Source organism: Fundulus heteroclitus, chromosome 9, assembly GCF_011125445.2.
Source record: "Fundulus heteroclitus isolate FHET01 chromosome 9, MU-UCD_Fhet_4.1, whole genome shotgun sequence".
Classification (NCBI taxonomy): domain Eukaryota; kingdom Metazoa; phylum Chordata; class Actinopteri; order Cyprinodontiformes; family Fundulidae; genus Fundulus; species Fundulus heteroclitus.
The window spans coordinates 16,187,413-16,204,295 of NC_046369.1; the positions used below are offsets into that span (position 1 = coordinate 16,187,413).

The 16,883-nt window shown below is 39.7% G+C and overlaps 1 protein-coding gene across 6 annotated transcripts in view; it reads left to right on the top strand.

Moving 5' to 3' along the window:
• Positions 1–211: 211 nt before the first annotated feature.
• LOC105928645 (arf-GAP with coiled-coil, ANK repeat and PH domain-containing protein 2) overlaps positions 212–16,883 on the top strand; it is a 71,084-nt gene continuing 54,412 nt past the window's right edge. For 4 of the 6 annotated variants that reach the window (XM_012866006.3, XM_012866003.3, XM_012866005.3 and 1 more), the window contains exon 1: positions 213–656. In XM_012866006.3, the coding sequence (XP_012721460.1) occupies positions 604–656 (53 nt within the window). In that variant the 5' untranslated portion in view covers positions 213–603. Of the gene's footprint in view, positions 657–16,883 lie in introns of all 6 variants that reach the window. The other 2 variants (XM_036141091.1, XM_012866002.3) reach the window with 2 other exon arrangements.

Below are 16,883 nucleotides of genomic sequence, written 5' to 3' on the forward strand. Positions count from 1 at the left end.
CACGCCGGCACACGAAATACTACATATAAATATAGCTGGAAATCTTTCACATTGACCGCAGAGCACCTTAATTATGTTTATTTAAAGATAACACTAATGTAGATTAACATTAACAATGCTAGTTTTTAATGAAAATAGGGTTGATGGTTGTGTGTTCTTCTTGGCCCATATCCCCGGTCGGTGAGCAGTCTCTCACACATAGACGATCTTTGTGTGTGGATCTGTTGGAGAAACGCTCCTCTCCCCCCGCTGACTGCTATGATAGAGGCACTGGACGACACTTTCCGCTTCCAGTGCTGACCTCTGCCTCCGGGACAGTTTAGGGACGGGTTTTATTTATTTTTCTGTCTTCTTCTTCTTTTGTGTGGACTCATACACAAAGAAAAAAAGCGCCGTGTATGAGCGCCGTCCGGCCACTTCTTGGTGGTAGCTGCTGGCCTCTGAGGCTAGCTGGCTTAGCGGAGCGGTGACCGAGCGGAGCCAGCTGGTCCGACGGAGGAACCGAAAGGCTAGCGAACAAGCTAATTAGCCGGAAAACGCTGGGCTCGGATTACCGCCTGTGAACCGAGCACAAAGAGCGGTGCTCACTTCACCGCGGCAAACATGAAAATCACCGTGGACTTTGAGGAATGTCTGAAGGACTCCCCACGCTTTAGGTGAGTGACGATCGTTTCCGTTTTAAAATGGGAATTTGTTTACGCAGAGGAGGAGAGGGGGGAGCGATGATCAGCAGTAAGGAGATTGCTGTTTGTTGCCTGCTGCGCTGCTATTTTTGTCCCCTTAAGAAAGCCGGATCCAGACTGGGATGGCTGGTGGTGGTGGTGGGGCAGAGGAACCGAGCTGGCACCCAGTGGGCTGAATGGTTCTCTGCCTAAATTATGTAGAGACTGGGAACATTGACATTAAACGTGGCTCTGCATCAACAGCCACGACACTACGCTATAATCCATGCTGATCTGGCACAGTTTCACCCGCTCAGATCAGAAAGACCACAAGTTAAAGGAGCTGTTTATTATAGCTTAATAATGGGCGCAGTCCCACCTTTTAAAGCAATTCCCTTATGCTGCCTTTTTACTTAAAAAAAAAAAACATTTAACGTTTAACTCTTTCAATGGAAAGCGTTAAACAGTCAATATTATCCTTTTCAGAAAAGTGCATCTTTAATCTGCAGGTTCATTAGTAGAGGGATTGCATTTATGCATCATATGCGGTGAACGTTTTAAGATAAGATAAGATAGCCTTTAATGATCTCACAATGGAGAAATTCACTTGTCACATCGGCTCATACAAGAAGGTGCAGAGTAGGGAAGGTGCATTCAGTTATATACAGTGAATCTTCATATATACAATGGATCAAAAAGAATACCCAAAAATACAAAAAAAAAAAAAAAAAGAAATAGGAATGGGCATATGATGTCTTATTTACATTCATAGTGGTCTATATATATATATATATATATATATATATATATATATATATATATATATATATATATATATATATATATATATGTGTGTGTGTGTGTGCATATACATTGTATACATTTGTACATACATGTATGTATGTACAAATGTACATACATAATCATATTCTTTTAATTAAACTTTGAAAAGGCCATCCAAGCTGTTCAGATTATTTATTTTTTTAGTTTCCAAATGTTGACCTGCTGATCATCGATCTGATCAAACTGGGATCTCCAGATTGCCGTACCTCTGCTTTTTTTTTTTTTTTTTTTTAGATAAGTTTAGATAGGCACTTGGCATGTGACGCACGAATGAGGATAGTCGTGGAGGGTTTTTTTTGGACTCAAACAGTCTGCTAAAGACTGTCAGTCACATCATTTTCCTGAAACAGCAACATAGTGTCTCTGTCCACCGATAGAACGAGTGAAGAAAAACTGGAATTAGTCCAGGTGAGAGTTGGCAAGCCAAAAAAAATCTGAAATTGGTATTGGCCTGGATCAGCCTGATCGGTTCATTGATATCTATCTATCTATCTATCTATCTATCTATCTATCTATCTATCTATCTATCTATCTATCTATCTATCTATCTATCTATCTATCTATCTATCTTATCATTGGTAATTTTATTTCAGCTCAATTAATCTGTCCAGTTTGTTTAATAATAATATTGTCAAACTTGTTTATCAAAGACATCTGTGGGTTATTTTACAGGCTAATTTCGTTCTTGAACTCCTATGCTGGTTAGGTGTTTTTGTTGGGGATTATTTTCTTTTTTTTTAATCTTTCCAAACCACACACTGTATCTCAAATATCACCTTTCGCTTTGTCAGCCCTGTAGAAGGTGTCGATTTAATGTTTGTCCTCACCCAACCCTTCCCCCCCCTCAGCCCCCCGGGTTGCGTTGGGTTCCTCAGTGTTTTGAGAAAGCATCTCCCTTCTTCCTGTCTCTCACACTCCATCGCTGGAACATCCTCCCCCAACCAAACGAGGAACAGATGTTAGAAAGTTTCCATTCTTTTTTTAAAATCAGAAGATCATGTCAGGGGGGGGGCTGGAAAATAGGGTGGGGAAGGGGTTGGGGGGGACTTCCCACACCGTGGTGTTGCCTTAAAGCTGAGCAGAACATAATGCAATGCATATAAGAAGCGATACGATGCAGCCAAAACTCTCTAAACTGGGACAGATGGTTGTGCTTGTTAGTGCAAGATGGTGCCTTTAAAGCCCGTGTCTTCTTAACATCAACACACGGAGCTAATTTTAGCTCGGTTCTGAGCACCAGAGGAGCTGAGTCAGAGCAGAACCCGCTTGGAGAGAGCCGGCTGCCGTTTCAGAAAACAAGGCAAGGACGCTCTCGATAATGATCCCCACGTCTGCAGCATCCCTGGATCCCGTTAAGACCAGTGTGCACAAGTAACGAGCAAACGCTGGGTTTGCTCTGCCCTAACACACAGATGAACAGTGTGGGGGGGGGGGGGATTAGGGTATTTAGGAAGTGAGGAAACTGCACCACTGATCTTGACGATTATTAAAATAGGAACTCTGTTTTGCAGAGTCGGCGTCTAAGCTGGAAATGAATGTTTGGTTAAATTTCTGATGCAGTAGTCTGAAAAATATGATTTTTCTAATAAAATCGAAGTTTTTGGTTACGAGATCAAAGAATAATAATAATAATAAAAAAGAAGTTATCACTTTACAGACCTAAAGCAAGTATTGAGTTAAGGACGCCTCCAAACATTAGTTTTAGCTTTAAGAAATGACACCCTCAGCTATGTAAACCTTACAATTAAAACAGCTCTTTTGTATCTATCTATCTATCTATCTATCTATCTATCTATCTATCTATCTATCTATCTATCTATCTATCTATCTATCTATCTATCTATCTATCTATCTATCTATCTATCTATCTATCTATCTATCTATCTATCTATCTATCTATCTATCTATCTATCTATCTAGATAGATAGATAGATAGATAGATAGATAGATAGATAGATAGATAGATAGATAGAGATCACTATGAATGTAAATAAGACACCTTATGCCTATTCTTTTGATCCATTATATATATGAAGATTCACTGTATATAACTGAATGCACCTTTCCTACTCTGCACCTTCTTGTATGAGCCGATGTGGGAAGTGAATTTCTCCATTGTGAGATCAATAAAGCCTATCTTATCTATAAAAAAAAAACATAGAACTAATATTTAAATGTTTTATTTATGAATCTAACAGACAATCGTTTAGGTCTCTCGTCATTGTCAGTTGTGTTAATCACTGTGCATGTTATGTTTGTGCTGCTCCGCTGTGCCTTCAAATTACCCCTCAGGGACAAATTAAGTTTCATTGCATTGGAATGGATTCGTCCGCACATACTGGAACATGTTTCCGTTCTTTTAAAGAGCCAGCCTCCATGATCGTGTCCTAGTACGCGTTGGCTAAGCTTCAATATCTGTTCAACCACCGTGGATGTAGAGTCGGATACAAAGGCTTTCTGTTAAATTATACTGACCAATTATTGTCCTTAAGATCAGGCTGATTGCTTTATGCTGGCCCTGTTGTTTAAAGGTACAGCTAAGCTCAAAATTATTAATATCCGCGGTAGGGCTGGGCCTTTTATCGGATCGTTTTATCGTTATCGTGAAAAACGTCTTATGATACGAATTTGGTTTTATCTTGATAACGGTAAATTCCAACTAGTGGTTTCTGAAAACCCCCAAAACTGCTTTGGATTGTTATTTCTGCTATTTTATCCACTGTTGTTTTATTGAGAGTATCAATTAATTTCAATAAATCCAAAAATATAATTAAAAGCAGTTACTATGTGCAGTTGGGTATTAAAAAAATCACACTTCTTTATGTGAACAGTGTCCTGATGAAACATATTTTGAATTTTTTCAATATTTAATTTTCAAATGTTTTTTTTTTTTTTTTAAGGACGGTATTTGTGCTTATTGGGCCATAATTGACCTGCAGTCAAAGCCACATAGTTACCTGAAAAAGACTGCAAGAAGCTGTAAACAGTCTTTTATCATCACTTTTATCGTTATCACAACAAAACCACAATATATCACGATATGATTTAAAGTCCATATGGCCCACCCCTCATCCCCCGTAGATTTAGGTTTAATTTAATCTTTTGATTTTTACCTGCTTTTCCTCTGACTGGAAGTAATATTAGGGTTTCAAAGCAGCCCAGCGAGAATCCTGGCTTGGATCAGTGGAGGGAACTAAAGATTAGGGTGATGGCAACGAGGCCTTCCAGCCTCAAAGACCTGGAGCTCATCAACAAAGATAAATTATCAAAAACGCAGCAGAAGCATAAAAAAATTAAGTTTCTGACTGCTTTAATTAAAATGAAGACTTTCCTATTGATTATTGAGAATGCCATAAATAATTTTGAACATGCCAGTTTCAATAAGATGTAAATAAAAATGCAGATAAATGTAATGATTTTTTTTTTTGTTTTCAAAATTGAAAAAAATGTTTTTATTTTTTATTTTGTATTAAGATATACCAGTTATATTTCCTGTCACAAATAAAGTTCTTGATTAAATGAAATGTTAAATTCTAATAATGCCAGAGGTGTGACTACTTCTGGACCCTTGTATTTAGTCTTAATTGGAGTTGCTTTGCATTGCTAGACTTTATATTTCTACTGTTACTTTGATCATACTAAAACTTTTCAACCACACAATCAATTCTGTCTAAATAAAAAAATAAAATAAAAATGGATTCAATAGTTTCTACTTTCACTTTTAAAATAAGCCTGTTTACCCAAAACCTTGTCCTGCCATACCATGCCTGCCTCTGTATCTTGTCTATATTTGGGATTTTTTTAAAGTTTTGTTGCTGTTTCTTTTTAGATGTTCTTTTTATGTCGGAGCAAGTCTACACGTGTACTTGCTTGTATCAAAGCTTCATATGTAGATCGTGATTTGCGGTGTTCTCATCAGGATGCTTAATTATGGACAAAGTATCCAATAACTACTTCCTGTTAAATATGTTGGTCGTAGAAGCTCTTCATACCCAGAATTTGAATAATTTTAACACTTTGCAGTCTGAAATTATTATTAGTAATATTATTATTCTTCCCTTGAGGCCCTGCTCCCCCCCCCCCCCCATGTATTTTCATTACCCTTTGATCTTTTTAGGAGCCGCCAGTCAACATAAACTAGTTCTGTAGCTATCAGACAACACAGTTTTTAGCTTCGACCACCCCCCGCTGCTTTCCTCACATTTTTTTTCCCAGCATCCCCCCAAACTAGTTACGTTTGGCCAGGAAAGAAGAGCGTAGCAGAGACGGAGAGGATGGATGATCGAAGCAGCGTAGAGCGACTCCGGCTAGCTTAACATCTGTTTCCATTTTGGTGTTTACTTTCAACTTCGTGCCAGAGAGAATATGGAGCCCTGAAATGTGGATGTTTTTTTTTAAGTGGTAATTTGGCACACCCGCATCTGTCTTTTTCTCTTTTTTTTTTTAACAGACTCTCATCATTACTTTAGTGGAGAAGTTTTCTTCGGTCATAGATCGCGCTCTCATCTTAAAAAAAGAAAAGAAAAGAGAAGAAAATCAGCACTTTTGGCAGTAAACTCTTGTAGCCTAGTTTCCCACTTGGGGCTCATGAGCGCCGTTGGCTCCCCTTCAAGTATGATGCCTGAAACGTTTTCCAGAGCGCTGCGGCTTCGCTCTCCACATGTATAGGGAGCAAACGTTTGACATATTTGACAACTTTCCATCCCAACTGAAGCCAGTATGTCCACAACATAGTTTTCACGTACAGTTGATGCTGTGTGGATGTGAAGCTCAGGAACTGCAGCAGGGACCAATCCCGTGAAATCATTCTCATCCAGCTAACAACCGGGTCTCTACCGGACTGAGACGTCTGGGAAAGCGTGGAGTATTTTCCCAAGTCTGGGAGGGATGGAAAAGGTTTGGTTTCCCAGATTTAAGTCCCTGCTTTGTCTGTTTGATTATTTCTTTTTCTTTTCTGCATAAGATTCTTCCATCAGCAGCTTTTATATTAGTTTTTATAAAATATATATATATAAAATATCCCTTTTTAATCCTCCACATTCTCTCTCTCTCTCTCTCTCTCCCCCATCCATCTTTCCATTTGTTCATCCATCCTTCAGTCTGTCCATGCATCTCCTTTAATCTATCCAGCATGCTTTCATTTATCTCTTCTTGGGTCACTCCAACCATCCACTCAGACCTTTGCATCTCTTCTCCTGTCTGTTAATCATCCACCTCTCCATCTTTCCCTCCTTTAACCTGTCTGTCCATTCATCTTTCCCTCAGTTTTTCCCTTTTTTCCTTTTTTCTCCTTAATTCTGCCACCCTTTTCATTGATCCCTGCACCAAATAGATGCCGCATCATTTGAGGCCTTGTTGTAGAACTCGAGTCCGAGTCATTAGCTAAATTTAGAGACTCGTGACTTGACTTGGACTTGAGCACTGATGACTCGAACTTGGACTCGGACTCCTACATTCAGATCATTCTGACTCGGAAATTGAGAAAAAGACTCAACTTTTTTTTTTTATATCATTAGGCTATAATTTTAATATGTCATTAGAATATTATTTGGCGTATGATTTTAATATCTAAATTATTAGTGCAATGTGGTGGAGTGTTTTTTTAGTTTAAAAACATGTAGGCTATGCTTACTTTAGTGCGGAACTTGGACTCAACTTGGATCAATAGTGACTTAACTCAGACTCGACTTGGAATTTTTTTTAATGACTTGGACTTGACTCGGACTTGAACACTGGAGACTCGAACCTGGACTCGTACTCGAGGCATAGTGACTTGACTACAACACTGATTTGAGGAAAATAAAAAATGATCAACCCACAGAAGGGCTTACTCTGAAGTCACAAGCAAAGTGAAACTGAAGAAATGATGCAGCAGCAGGTTAGCTGAATTTGCTGAAATGTGATTACAGGAACTTAAAATGGTTCTCAGTAGATGGTACGGCCTCCACATGCTGCATGCATGTCTAGGAACATCAGGGCTAACCTGAGTCCGCCAGATAGATTTGCTCCGCATATCCATCTGGAAACCTTCCGTTGAAGTAATTTTGGGAAGGGGCGAAAATACTGGTTAGCTGATTGGCCTATGTTGGTGATAGACGGGCCAAATGAACCAATCAGATTCGTCGTCACTCTGTTACGAGCGACGACGAAAACACAACCACAAGCCAAGCTACTCTTGCTGCTGCAGGTAAAGGCTCGTTAGCTCAGCAGAGAAATACTCTGTAATTCCGATAAAACTTGCTCGATAGCCACGCTAACGCTAGTTTCATCGGCTGAAGCCGCCATGTTCTTTAGACTGAACTGACGCGCTTCCCGTTGCGTCACACCTCAACCCGCCTCAAAGCCAACGCTGATTGGACGTTCGTTTGGTGAACGGCTCCAAATTTTCTTTAACGGAAAGTAGCCAGACTGATCTGCGAGTGAAACCTTTAAAGCTCGTGAGATCAGGATGGTCTCACGAGGCTACATCAGGGCGCGCTCCTTATGAGATGATGGAGGGTGTCCCTATGCATCTCCTCCCATAAGCACAATCCCATTGTTGGACCCAGGGGTCCAACAATGGCTCTAAGGATCTCATCTAGATACCAAATGGCTGTCAGGGTTCCATCATGTATCCTCTAGAGGTCTGTGTGACCCTCCAGGGAGACGCCTCCCCGAGACCAACGCCGACCCACCACCAAACCCATCCTCCCTGAACAACGTTGCAGGCAGCATAACGTTCGCCTCAGCTTCTCCAGATCTTTTCACATGAGCTCAGAGAGAACCAGCCCTGAAAAGAAAGGGGCTCTACTGCTGAACCTGAGACCCTGGTGTTGTCTGGTAAATGCCAGTCAAGCTCCACGGTGCCTGGCAGTGAAACACAGCGCCTACTAGAGGATGTCAAGCCCTCAGAGCACCTTCATGAAGTCCGTTTGGCCCCTGGAGGTCACTTTGTAGGGCTCTGGCCGGGCATATCCTCTTCCTCCGTACACAAAGGAGCAGATAGCAGTCCTGCTGATGAGTTACCAACGTCTGACGGTCCTCTCCAGCTCTCCTTGGGCAAATGCCTGTCTCCTAGAATCTCCTCCATGGTCCTGAGACCGTAGCAGGAGACACAGCAAACCTTCTGGCGACGGCTCGTATTGATGAGCCGTCCTGGTGGAGGTGGACTACCGGAGGAACCTCTCAGGGTCCAGGTGTCGCGTCACGCTACCAGTAGGGACACTGACCCTGGCCAAAAAGATAAGATAGGCTTTATTGATCTCACATTGGAGAAATTCACATGTCACATCCGCTCAGTAATCAATAATCAGAACAAGGTGTCAAAAGTAGGACAAGGTGCATCGGTTATATACAAAAAACAAGCATGGGGAGAATGTCCCTCCTCTCATAGTTGCCCCTTTAGTGATCCTGTTGTTCATTGACACCAGAACATGTCCTACACTGCTATGGTTGAGTAGTTATGAACTTGAAGTTGGCGTCTACTTTAGGCCTTTATGGGGGACCTTTTGATGTATCTCATGTTTAACAGTGTTGGGTTTTAGCTGAAAAACACAAAAACTTTTCAGAATCCTTCACTCTCCCATTGTTGTCGTAGATCCTGACAATGTGTGCCCCCCCCCTCCCCTTGCTGCTTCCTTCCTGCAGCATGTCAGTGACGTCAAATCAATGGGGGAGCGACGCCCTCTGTGAGATTATCCCTAATGTTCGGTCATTACTACAGCAAAGAGAAATTCCCTCGAAAGCGTTTATGTTGAAGTAATGACTTCATCTTGTGGATGCCGATGGCGTTGTCGTGGGTCTTAACGGACGGTTGTTTCCACGGTGGGTCACCCCCCACGGTGGGTCACCCCCCCCCCCCCCCCCCCCCCCAATGATCCCTGCACACCGCCACTGTTAGTTTTTTAACAATCACAGGATCTACGTCACGGCACCAGAGCTCGGTCGTTTCACTCAGTGGAAGTGGTTTGCATCCTCCAGCTTTGTTGTTTCAGACCCCCCTCCCCCCCCCCCTTCTTCTTCATTTGCGAGGAACCTTATTTGAAGAAGGCAAAAAGCAATTGCGGATCAGAGCGTATTTTGGGGGGCGGAGAGGTCCCAAAGAAATGTGGGAAAGAATGGCTAAAGGAACAGCATCGGAGCTCCAGTGACTCCTTTTGTCATTGGTTAATAATTAATTTTTTTAATATTTATTATATGAAGTTAAAGTAAGTCGGTGCCCCTGCTGTTAATACACATTATAATATTTCACAAGGTCCTCTCTTCTGCTCTTTTCCTTTCATCTCATCCTGCAGCTTCTCTGTAGGATGGAGGTCTGGCCACTGAGATAATCATGGGAGAAGGTTCAATAAAATTTTCTTTTTTCCATCTGTTGAACTTCTGTGTCGATTTGGTCATTTGTTTTGGATCAATATCCTGCTGGAAAAACCCAGGGAGAACCCATTTGTACTTCACTGATTGAGGTCACCACATTTATTTTTAAACTGTCCTTGTCTGGGGAGGAAATTAAATTTTTTCATTCGTATCCACATTCGGGTCCACATTTAAAACCAGTAGGCATGAGGGCTTTCTTTCACACCAAATAACCACTAATATCCTGGTCTGATCGGACCAAAACGCGTTTTCAGTCAAAGTCCACCAGTTTATTTTTGTGGTGATTTAGAAAAACATATACATTTTTGGCAAACAGCCAGCCAGTTTGCCTGTGGTGTTGGTGACTGTAGGTAGTTATGACTTGTTGGTGACAGTTCTCCATCGGTGAGCTCTGGAGAGATAAACCTGCCTCCTTGTTTCCTGCTACTAAGATAAATGGGACTCTGCGTCGTGTCATGTTTACACCCCAGGGAAACAGAAAGTCATCCTAGAAACTCTGATCGACTTAAAATGGTAAAATAAAGATAAAGCGGCTTCAGCGACGTTGGTTTTAAGGGATTGTCTGGGATTGTTTGCCTTTTGTTTCTCCAAATTTAATGAATATACTTAGAGATTATGTGGGATTATGCTACTGCCTTTTACACATCTCTATTGGGGATTTGAAATAATTTGTCTTTGTATAAAACAAACTAAACATTTCTGTTGCTGATGACATTGGTTTGTCTCGTTCCGGAGGCTCGTCTCCCCGCCAGGACAACTTTTCTCTCCATCTTTAAGTTTTTATTTAGCGTACTAGTAAATAGACAATGTAAAAAATCTGCTTTACATTTGTCTTCCTAATGGAAGCCAGACTTTTTCCGCCCGATTCTAATTATTGGAGATCAGCTGGCTTTGGAGCATTAGTTTGTAGAGCCTTGAAGTCTCCCATCAGGCCAAACCTGTTGGACGACCTCCCGTCTGAACGCAGAGCAAACCGGTCGGTAGCTAGCTGCCAACAAAGCTCCAGCAGAGGCACCTTCTGCTGTAAGGCAAGTCATTAAGTCCCTGTTGTAGAATAATGTGTCGTTTCTGTGTTTAGTCTGATTTTTGTAGCCAAGTAATTTATCAGTGAGAATGTTATACAGCATTCTCACTGTTTTTCTTTATTATTATTATTCCGTCAGCTTCTAACTACTCCCACATACTTCAACCAATTTCAACAATTTTGGTATCAAAATGTTCCCGGCATGACTGCTATATCTTATGGTTTTGCTAACTTTTACACTTTTCAAAATATTTCACTTTTTGTGTAATTTTTTTTTATTTTTTTTTTTGGCTGTTCCCGTTGAAAGCAATGCAAATTGATACAAATTCCTTCAAATTCTTCACCTTCTTCCAATTCCTTCTATTCTTCTAATTGTTGTAATTGTTCTAATTCTTCAAATTTTTCCCATTGCTTCACATTTTTTCACATTCTTCAAATTCCTTGAAATTTTTCAAACTCCTTCAAATTTTTCAAATTCCTTCAAAATTTTTCAAATTCTTCAAATTCCTTCAAATTAATCAAATTTTTCACATTCTTCTTTCTTCTTTCTTCTTTCTTCTAATTCTTCAATTTTTTTCAAATCCCTTCAAATTCTTCATTTTTTTTTCAAATTCTTTAAATCTGATTTCAATGGTTTTCAGCTACTTTTACTCTTCTGCCTCTTCTGCTCAATCATTCTGCAGATTAGCATTCTCACTCGCTGTTACGCAGGAACAGCGTTTTCTAGTTCTATTAATAATCCAAAGCCTCGTCTGATTTTTGTCCGTGGCCATTGACGTTGAGAGAGCTGCAGTCGCCTGCTAAAAATATTGCAGTTCTATGTGGATGTTGACCCCAAAACCAGCTTAACTTCACTTATGCTTTCCAAGGATGTTGAAGATCATCCTGCCGTGAAGATTTCGTTGAGATACAAGTAGAAGAATCAAAAAAAAAAAATGGCAAAGCCTTTAATAATTTCCAACATCTGCATCCAATTATTCTAAATAAAAAAAAATGTATTTTTAAATGAATCAACTTCTCTGTCTGGCGTGTTGTACTCATCAGCGTCCCGTTTCAAACTCTTAGTCATCATAAAGAACCAGGGCTAAACATTTCCTCAGAGATGTTTTTTTTTTTTTTAAACTAATGTGCTTCACATGGCGAGCTTTTTTTAATTCCTCTTTTCATGGCCTCTAGTCTTTCTTTTGCACCACATGTTTCCCTTTATTTATCTTCGCCCACACGGTCAAACACTTAGCTCAGGACGTCTCATTTCCTCAACGTGTTTTACTTAATGTAAGTTAAAAGCTAATGATCAAACGTTGCAGTTTTTGCTTTGTTTCGCAATCCTTTCCAGTTTGGTTGGCTTTGTTTTCTCGCAGCTGTAATAGACTCCACCAACTAGACTCTTTAGAGTCTGCGTAAATAAACTCGGAAAAGATTACCTGATTTCTGAGTATTTTTTTCTAGTTTCTATGACATTTGAATGGTAAAAACGGCGCATACAGCAATGTTTGTTTTTTCTATGAATGAATCTCTTTAAGATGCTAGAATAAAATACAAAAAAATCTGAGTATTTGTCTTTTTTCAAGCATTCATTATAATTAAGTGGGACTTTTTTGCGTTGCCTGCTGGTTAGTCGCAATTTGTCGTCTCTACTGGAAACCCACAAGAGCAGTTTTAAGGGTAGTTGGGGCATCTTCTTTTATAACTTCATTAGGCAAAGGTTACTGAATCCAACTGGCTAATGTTGGTGAGAGCGTAACATTATCAAAGAGAAACATTTTGATGTTTTATGATCTCAAGATCTCGTACAATCAGGTCTTGTTACATGCCTAGATAAAACAGAGCAATGTTTCTGTGTTTAAAGCCTTCCTGTTATCTACTGAAAGCTTTGCTCTCGCTCCCAGACTGCATGGACTGGATTTATAGGTTCCCTTTTAAATAGCTGCTGCATCTTTGTGCTTTTTCTGATTTTCCCTTTAAACACCTCAATGATAGTGGAAATAGTTAATTAGTTTGATCCCATTGCTAATTATTTAAGATTATATACAGCCGTATCATTTGAAATGCTGTCCGTAATGTCAGCCCCTTGTTGTGAGTCCAAAAAATAATTGCATTCCATAGTCTGGACTGATGTGGGTTAAAATAAGAATTGTGACACATTTTAAAAAAAATAACATTTTACAATTGTGTTTTATTCTCCTTTACCTCAGATACATTTACATCTGAAATCACAGAGCAAATATTTCTAAAGACTAATCTTTTACCTGTTGGGATAACCTTTAACACACAAACTTTGACACAAAACAATGTTTCAAAAGAAAAACAAACTCTAATAAATGATAAAAATGCGAAAAATTGCTCCAATGGTCTCAGACTTTTTTCTGATTGGATGATCCCCTGATTGCTTTCTCTACACGTCAGTCCAGCTGCTTTCCTGCTGTGGCTGCAGCCTCTGCTGACTTTTTCGTTTCCCACACACTCAGGAGATTAGAGCTAATTGCTGAAGTAATCTACCTTTGAAGTGACGATACTTCACTGAGGAGAGGACGCGAATGAGCATCTGTAGGAAACAGACTCCCATTCTAAACCCCGTCTTTTTGTATTTTTTTCTAAAAAAAAAAAAAAAAAAAAAATTCAAAATATTTTGTAGCTGAAGTCCACCCGTTGATTGCAGGGTATTTCCAGCCACCTGTGAGCATCTTTTCTTTGAAGTAATTGGGTCTGCCTAACCTTATCAGTCCCTGATAGCATTGTACTGCACCTTTTTTTTTACCCACCCTTCTTTGCAGCGTTGTTACAGCTCAATGGCTTTCACATTTATGAATAACTTGCTTAAAGGTGCATTGTGCAAGTTTTTAAGTTAAGTATTATTCATTTTCTTTTCTCATATGAGCTCTTATAATTGGCCGAAAAACTATTACTTAGATGAGAGTAGGGCAGCAACTAACGAATATTTTAATAATCGATTAATCGGACAATTATTTTTGTATGATTAATCGATGAATTGTACAAAAAAAACAACTTTTATTTGCATTTCTTTTTTTCCAAAATGTAACATTTAGACTGACAGAGCAAATAAGCGCACAAAATAAAAGTTGCTACTTAGGTGTTCTGTTACAGTATTTGGTAATAATTGCTTTTTCCTAATGCATATTTTTCTTCCAGAAAAATATGCAGATGTTTATTCCATACGTTTTTAAAAAAGTTCTACGAAAAGTCAAAAAATCTGTTAGATATTTAATATTTTTTATTTCCTCTGAGGGTTTTACATTTTTGAGGGAGTCCTTTAGGGATGCTTATGTCTTGTTTTTCTGCATGTGTTTTAAATTTAGGTCTAGCTGTTATCATTCTGAGTGTCTCACTAAATTTCACTATGGTCACAGAATAAAAATAAAGACTCTTGATTCATGAAAAGTTAGTTTAGATATATGCTCCTCTCTCCCATACAGCACCTTCACTAAGACTTGTCAGCAAATTAAAACTTAAAGTTTTATAAACAAATTGTTACCATCAGAATGAAATTGTGTTCTGGTTGAGAGGGCTGGTTTATGATCCATAATCTGATCAGCGTCCATCTAAACACTTGTTCTGATTAACTAGTGAACTTACAGCTCCTGCAGGTGGAGGATGGAGCCGCTGCGCTCTGCAGCACGCAACATTTTGGGATGATCATCATTTCCTCCCGTTCTCTCAACAGCACGGGTTCTTAATCATGTCAGTACCTGGTGCGGGTCCATTCTATGCGCTCAGAACAGCCAGAACCAACACACCTCCACGTTTATTGTTGTTGTTTTTTTTTTTTTGCATGAAAAAGTACAAAACATCTGCAATTTATGGAAATTCAACAACTCTTAATGTCGGACAGCTTCTACCTTTAATAAAGCTTGGTGCGAGTAAACGCACGTCATAATCAGATTATTTGATTTTGAGCTATGTACGTGTGTGTGTGTGCATGTGTAAATTTACACACATTCACGTTTCTTGAAGGATCACATTTTGTACTATTTTGAGTATTTTTAAGCTGAGTTTTTGATTGGTGGCTATAGTCTAGGCTTGTACGCTGTTTATCGCACATCATTTCTCGACAACATGAAAAATTACCCCACTGGTGACGTTGCATCTCAGCTTCATTTAACATTGGGAGATACTGATGTTAATGCAGATATACTGTGCATCCCTAAAAAGACAATGTTCTGTACAAGTAACCATTAGAAAAGTTACTACTACATTAATCAGCAGTTTGATATGGTTTATATATATATATATATATATATATATATATATATATATACCCACTGCACAGTGGCGCAGTGGGTATATATATATATATATATATATATATATATATATATATATATACCCACTGCACAGTGGCGCAGTGGGTAGCGCTGTTGCCTTGCAGCAAGAAGGTCCTGGGTTCGAGTACACCCCTGGGTCTTTCTGCATGGAGTTTGCATGTTCTCCCTGTGCATGCGTGGGTTCTCTCCGGGTACTCCGGCTTCCTCCCACAGACCAAAAACATGACTGTTAGGTTAATTGGCTTCTCCAAATTGTCCTTAGGTGTGAGTGTGTGCGTGAATGGTTGTTTGTCCTGTTTGTCTCTGTGTTACCCTGCGACAGACTGGCGACCTGTCCAGGGTGTACCCCGCCTCTCGCCCAGTGAACGCTGGAGATAGGCACCAGCACCCCCCGCGACCCCATGAGGGATAAAGCGGTTTGGAAAATGGATGGATGGATGGATATATATATAATCATATCACAAATCGTGGTAAGTTAATTTACATTCCTCATTACAGTTTTTGCGTACAGACAAAAAAAAAAACGTGATATTCTCTACTGAATGGACGTGGGGGATGAATGGGATCATATTGGCCCATGCTTAGTCTTATGCAACTTTCTTGGATATTTTTTTGGCTGTTCCTCATTAGCTTTATATTAAAACACACCTGAAAGCTGTCCCAGGCTCATTTAATCTACTAATTATTGGGAAAACCGTAACGGTGGTGCGATTGATTAGATTCAGAAACCAGAGCTCGGATTATTGTGGCGCCATCTGCTGCACTGCAAAGACGGAGCTAAAAATAAGTAAAATGTTCTTAAAATTTGTGTATTTTTCCCTGATAAATCCAGGTAAATAGGATGATCTGCCAATAGAATAAGATTTTTGCACGTAAAATAGAAACAATTCATCTCCATCTTATTTCAAGTGCAGGATGTCTAATTATCTTGTTTTAGGGGTCAAAATACTCATTCCATTGGGAGATAATCTTATTTACCTGCTCAAATCTAGGACAAAAACACAAATTTTAAGAACATTTTTCTTATTTATAGATCCGTTTTTGCAGTGTGTTTCCAGTAGTTTGTGCCAGACTGAGTTTGTGTCTCGTTAAAAGCCGGCATTTATCCGTTGTCCTCATTCCTTCTTTCCATCTGCTGAAACCAACTAGTCAACTTGTTGGGGGTATCAGAATAAGTCAAGGTTTCCAGGTTAGGGACTCTCAGTTTTTCTCTCAAGACTTTTGTTTTTGTCCACGTATTCTCGATATACTTTCTGCTTCCCGATGAACAGCGTTTCCTAATTAAAAGAGGCTGCACTGTGTGTGTTACAATGAACACCCTGCCACCCTTGTTCTCTTCCGCTTTTTGCTATCGCTCCAAGGCCAGATCTGTGAGGCAACGGCCCAAGTTTTCATTTTGAACCGGCCCCTCCTTGTCTTATCCTCTGTCAGCACTTTCACAACTCCACCAGACCGACTCACGCTTCAAGATTATGAGGGGAGGGGGGAACCATCGTGTAATTGTGTTTTAGTTACGGAACGGCAGAGTGGCAATTTGAAATGAATTTGATGAGTTTTTCATTAAATTTCTAGGAGCACATATGCTTTTAAAGATGTAGAATATGTTGACCTACTAATCCTGTGTGATTCATTAAAGAAATTCTTTCCCTGCTCCATCAGATAAAGGGAAAAGCACTTAAATGTTCATGTCTGTGTATGAGTGGCGTGCTCTTTATTGCT